This window comes from Camelina sativa, chromosome 1 (genome assembly GCF_030686135.1).
Source record: "Camelina sativa cultivar CO46 ecotype springtype chromosome 1, ASM3068613v1".
Classification (NCBI taxonomy): Eukaryota; Viridiplantae; Streptophyta; class Magnoliopsida; order Brassicales; family Brassicaceae; genus Camelina; species Camelina sativa.
In genome coordinates this window covers 15069365-15075519 of record NC_141880.1, presented here as the reverse complement: position 1 = coordinate 15075519, position 6155 = coordinate 15069365, and the positions used below count along the sequence as shown (strand labels likewise).

The 6155-nt window shown below is 35.0% G+C and overlaps 1 protein-coding gene across 1 annotated transcript; it reads right to left on the bottom strand.

Annotated features, from left to right (window-relative positions):
- Positions 1-255: 255 nt before the first annotated feature.
- On the bottom strand, positions 256-3062 carry LOC147949949 (external alternative NAD(P)H-ubiquinone oxidoreductase B4, mitochondrial-like). The gene is made up of 6 exons (XM_087459283.1): positions 2808-3062; positions 2149-2437; positions 1609-2060; positions 1208-1532; positions 853-1113; positions 256-765 (listed from the first exon to the last, which is right to left on the bottom strand). The coding sequence occupies exons 1-6, from the start codon at positions 2894-2896 to the stop codon at positions 436-438; spliced, it is 1746 nt and encodes a 581-aa protein (XP_087315409.1). The 5' UTR covers positions 2897-3062; the 3' UTR covers positions 256-435.
- Between the last annotated feature and the right edge of the window lie 3093 nt (positions 3063-6155).

Sequence of the window (6155 nt, the reverse complement as noted above, 5' to 3'; positions counted from 1 at the left end):
ACGCCCTGATTGTTGTTGATCATCCAGAGAGCTCTGATCGATACTTCAACCAGAGGGAGTAAGTATAGTGATGAGTCTAATGTTTGGGCCTTATTAAACGCCTAATGGCCATCTATAATGAAAGGTCCAATAGTCCCATATTTATTGGCCAACGGTCAAAATCCTTTATTTTCAAATTGATCCAATCAGCATCTTGTGTAGCATAGAGCCGCCACACAAACAGAGAAAGGGAAGAGGAACAAAGAAGTGGCTGTGTAGTGTGAGCGATGTGATCTCGTCGGTTTAAAAAAACATACATAAAGACTTGAGAGGGTATATAGATAGATCCAAAATTCCCTCTGATTTCGGTTTTTGAGTTTGATAAAAAGACAAGAATGACCGTAGAACTAAAAAAGAACAAAAAATGGGGGAAGGGAAAAGAGAATTTGCTCAAGATTAGATGCTGCTGGAGTCGCGGCCAAAGACAAAGCGTCGAGTCCAGTCAGAGATAACGAGCATCCTCGTGCGCCAGCTCACCAGTTTGCTGGCGTAGACAGAGTACCAGAGCCACTGGCTGCTGTGTCCTATGGAGACCCAATCCCCTGGCAGTTCAGCTGCTGTCTGTTCCCCTCCCAGCGGAGCAAACGATCCAAAATGTTTGTACCTGAATGGTTGGAACCTGTGTCGACCCTCTCCTCTGAACCTCAACGGTCCCTCTGGCTTCTTCTCACACTTCTCCATTTGGTTGAAGCACTTTGCGAGGTACTTTCCTTGTTGTGATGCTACCTGCATGCAGTTATATATATCTCATTAATCACAACACCTCTCTCTCCCGGATTGAATTCATTCCATCTTGTGGAATCATTTGCTTACCTGTGCAGTTGCTGGAAGGTTCTTCATCTGCGAATCCACTTCAGAGAGGGCTTGCTTAAACTTTTCGATATTTACTTGTGTGTCCTCACCATTTGCACTCTTGAGCAACTGTGCAATGTTCTTCAGTTTATTCTTCTTCAAGTAGAGCTCCACCTGAGGGTACCTCTGGCAAATGTCTTTCACCACCCCATTGAAATCTTTCTTGTTCAATGTTCCTGTATTTCCCTTGTCTGCTTTGCTGAAAATCGCAGCTATATCTTCCTGTTTGTTCAACAACACAGTCAGTCTTCATCTCACAAGGGAAACGTCTATAATAATATATATATATATACATATGGGTGTGTTGAGATGGTACCATGACTCTGCGTTGGTTGATCGTTGCAGTATCACCTAAAGCATACACACTGTCGCAACCCTCCACTCTAAGCCATTCATCAGTTGCCAACACACGTCTCTGCCCCTGACCAATCTGCTGCATAAAGTCTCTGATGACAGGACGTGAACCAATTCCTGTTGACCACACAACCATACCATATGGTTCAGAGACAATTTTGCCAGTTTCTCTTTCCTTTGTGGATATCTCATCCGCAGTCACTCCCACAACCATTGACCCTGTCTTCAAATCAATACCGTCTCTTTGGAACTTTTCCTCGGCAAAAGCAGTGATCCTCTTGTCAAACCTGTATAGGAGAATAGAGCCAAAACATTCTTACAAAGAAAAGGCAGCAGTTTATAGAAGCTTGAGTGGAAACTTACATGTTGAGAATGTGGTCGCCTGCTTCAAGAAGAGTGATTCTTGTGAACTCTTGGACCTTTGGGTATATCTTGGCCACATCATCGACTAAGAAATCATGAAGCTCAGCTGAGAACTCGACACCAGTTGGTCCACCACCAACCACAACAAAATGCAGAATCTTTTTCCTCTCTTCTTCAGTTAGATTCGGAAGAGAGGCTCTCTCGAAACAGTCGATGACTGAATGACGGATGTTAAGAGCATCCTCCGCTTCTTTGAGGAAATAGGCATGTTCCTCAACTCCAGGGGTGTTGAATGTGTTAGGCTTAGCTCCAACAGCTATGACTAAAATGTCATAGTCCATGTCAAACTCAGCCGTGCCCGTAAGACTTGACCCATCCTTGGACCGGCAGTGGATTTTCTTGTTCGATGCATCAATCTGGACACACTCTGCTTCTGTGTACTCAAATCCTTTCTGAGATGTTATAGTATAAAAAGCTTAAAAACTTGAATAATAGTAATAATAATGATAAGATGAGAGGCTGCAAGGGTTAGATGGTGACCTTGCGCATAAGACCACGAATGGGTTCAACAATGCTACGAGCTTCAACAGTGCCATTGGTAACACTTGGCAAGAGAGGAGTGAAGAGGAAAAAGTTACGAGGAGACACAACTTGAACATCATAGTTAAGGTTGTTCAAGTAATTCAAGAAGCTGTAGCCGCTCCATCCACTCCCGAGAACGACCACCTTCTTCTTCCTTATTGGTTGGCCATTTTCATCAAGAGTTGCGTCTGCGTGTAATAAACGTCTCAATGGACTCGAGTCCGTATACACCAGTACACCACCACCGCTGCACAAAAAAATACATAAAAGATCAGAAATAGGATAAAGACATAAACTTAAATAATAATTAGAGGTTCTAAGACATGTTTGAAACCGGATCTAATGAAGTCTATACGTTACCAAAACACATGGATTTGAATTGAAAAGAAAAAAAACGTATGAAGCTGGTATTCATTGTCATGCATCACAATAAAAATACGAAAAAATCGGATTCATGCATATAAGAGAGCGGTCAAAAATATTACAAGACTAATAATATAAAAGACGATGAGAAAATCAAGAAAACAGTCAAATCATATAATATATAGCGGAAAGAAGAATTAAAAAGAAGATGTGTAGAATGGTGAACCAGATCTAAAGCAAAAATAAGGAGAGACCTGAAGGTGCTGAGAAGAAGAAGCTTGGAAGTAGAAGGGTGAGCCTTGAACAAGCTAAAAGCTCTCTTGTAAAAGCTATGGAAACTCATGATAGATGATTCGGGCAAATAGTTTTTTTTCAACCTCTCTCGCTCAGATCCAAAACAAAGCTGAGGGAGTTTTGTAAGAGAGGCTGCGAATGTGAATATGCAATATGGAAACTATCAAGCTACTTTAGGGTATGTGAGAGGCCGCCGGTGACACACAAAACAAAATAAAAAGAAAAAGAAAAGACAGCGAGGTATTTAGGAAAATTTGGAGTAACGCCCAAGTAAATTTAGGAATATATCATTTATTAATATTCTTATTATTGGAAAAAAAAATTCAAAAAGTAAATAAAGAGCAGATTTTTTTAGGGTTTGACTTTTCTGGAAAATTTGAGACATGAAACGACATTATGTTGCGCGTTATCTGCACATATTTTATTCACGAAGAAATAGACAATCACCAAATAAATATTGGAATATTTAAGTTTTAACATATTTTTCTATAAAAAATAACATTATAACACACTTTTGGATTACCACACACTTTTATTATAGTATTTTATTTTCTTACCCTTTAATTCTTTCTTCAAACACATTACTTCCCAATAATATATCCTTCTTTTATTTTCTTTTTTATTTTTTACTCTATTTCCTTTTCTTTATCTTTTTTTCTCACCCTCTCTAACTCTCTCTCCATCTCCAAATAATTTTTATTTTATTTGTTTATCTTACTCCCTTTCTTTAATATATGTGTTAGAATAATCTTTAGTGGTAGATAACAACATATATATATATATTCCTTAGCCACATTTATATCTTTTTTTAATTTTGCATTTGTATATATATATCATCTACAAAATCAATTCCAGATGCTTATATCTTTATGATTATTTAGTTTCATGTTCAATATATATAATATCATCCATCAAATCTTTTTCATTTGTTATTGACCATCAGTTTTATGTTTTTTAGTAATAATTATTCAGATTTGGCTACATTTGTTAGAATTGCTATGAAATTAAATTTATGATTGTGGTATATGATCTAAAATTTAGGATTTAGGGTTTAGGATTTAGAGTTTTAGGGTTTAGAGCTTAGAGGTGTAGGGTTTACAGTTTAGTATAGGATATAATGAATGGTTTCATGCTTAGGTTTTTAGGGGATATAATGAGGTTAAAATTGTTTGATGGTTAACAATGACTACTTCACCAACACAAATAGTTTGTAGTGTACGTGTATAACTTAGCGTCTATGTGGACTTGATTTTATGGACATGAAAGATTAAAATCGTTTGATAGTTTACCATGAGTACTTTACTAAACCACAAGTTGTTTAATTAATTAGGTATTCATATGTTTTTTTCTCTGGTCATCCAAAAATAAGTATCCATCTATGCATGTTAATCATCCACATAATAGCGAACAACATCAATGAATTTGGAAATTTATAAAGAATGTAATAAAAGAACTAAAAAATTTGGTCTAAATTAAGGTTCAGGGTGTACAGGTTGGGGTAGGTCAATTTCATGTTTTATAGTAAAAGATCTTCATATTTCACTACATTTGTTAAAAAATTTATGAAATTAAATTTATGATTATGGTTTATGATCTAAGGTTAAGGTCTAAAGTTTAGGATTTAGACTTTAGGGTTTAGAGTTTAGGTTTTAGGCTTTAGGGTATAGGGTTTAGGGTTTAGGGTTTAGGGTTTAGGGTTTAGAGGTTTAGGGTTTAGGATATAATATAATGAACGGTCTCATGCTTAATTTTTTAGGGGATATGATGAGCTTAAAATTGTTTGATAGTTAATAACGATTATTTCACCAAAACACAAGTAGTTTTTAGTGGACGTCTATAACTCATCATCCATGTGGATTTGATTTTAAGTATCCACATAAGTATCCACAAATAAGACATTAGTATCCACAAATATGTATCCACATAATAAGACTTTTTTAGCATCCACATAACAATTAACAAATATTCAACTATAATTGGATAATATATATATATAAGGTTACTGTCTCGTGGATATCATGTGGTTCATTTACATGTAAACTAACCATATGGTTAGTATTTTGTGGACACCATATGATCGTTGTCTCGTGGACAACCCTTAAAAAAACAACATATGGGAATTGATTGTTGATGCCACAAAGAAACTAAATATATGGTCACTGTCTTGTGGATATCATGTGGTCAGTTTACATGTATTCTTATGTTTTTATATGATCATCCACAAATAAGTATCCACATAATAAGACACTTTAAGTATCCACATAATAATGAACAAATATTAAACTATAAATGAATAGTTATACATATTATTCATTTTAAGCATAGTAAAATGGATCTTAAAATATAGAAAAAAATATAATTATAATGAATCACAAAAAATAAACCATATATATATGTCATAATAATTAAATAAAGTGTTTACAAATAGTGAAGAAAAATATGAGAAACAAAAAAAAAGTAAAGAGAAGAATAGAAAAATATGACATAAAAGTGTTTGAGATAAAAAAAACATTTAAATTTATTTTAGTTGATAGTAAAAATAGTCCCCACGTTTTTTTTTTGTTTAAACTCTAGTTTGATTGTAACTCTCTATCTCATTTTCTTGTTATATGTAGAAGGCAAAATAGTCAAAAATTTATGTGAATAGTGTAAAAAGTTGTAAAAAAGTGCCTCATGGATAGAAAGTGTGCTAGAATGAAAACATTTTCATCAAAAGTGTGTCATAGTGTCAATCTCCCATAAATATTTAGGTAGTGTTCGTTGTTACTTTTTAATTACAAGTTATTTGAGCTTCTCTCTCTTAACTCTCTTGGATTATTATTATTGAGAGAGAGAAAGCTTTGTATCTTTTGTTCGTCCGATTAACATCAAAGATCTTCCGATTGTATGTCGGTTAGTTTTTTTGTTTAGGTTTTCTGGCTTTGTCCGGATCTAGTTCCGACGTTTTGTCGGTTTAGTTTGTTTAAAGTCTTTTGCTTGTTCTTCAGTTCAGCGCTTTAATATCGAGGAAGTGTTGAAATCATAAAGTTTTTTGACTGAAATTTATTGTGCTGTGCTTGAATCTTCAATGGTAATATCCTCACTCATCCATAGATGATTTATATTGAGTGAAGGTTCTCTTTGGCCGTGTTGATTCAAGTTGTTGCCGTTGAGAGAAGTGGAGTATGAAGATTTGGAGTCCTTGTCGTGTTAGATAGTTCTCTGAAGAATACTTTGGTTTCGATCAATCAAGATTAAATTCCGGTGAACAAAGTTTAAATTCAGTCAATAACGTCCGGAAACTTTTAGCAAAAGGTGATCAGTACAAA

Bases quoted from the DNA above. Each gene is read 5' to 3' on its own strand.
- LOC147949949 (XM_087459283.1), bottom strand. From the start codon at position 2,896: ATGAGTTTCCATAGCTTTTACAAGAGAGCTTTTAGCTTGTTCAAGGCT. The intron at 2,438-2,807 runs GTCTCTCCTTAT...TTTTTTGTGCAG, and splicing joins CTTCTTCTCAGCACCTTCAG to CGGTGGTGGTGTACTGGTGT. The intron at 766-852 runs GTAAGCAAATGA...AACTGCATGCAG, and splicing joins ACCTTCCAGCAACTGCACAG to GTAGCATCACAACAAGGAAA.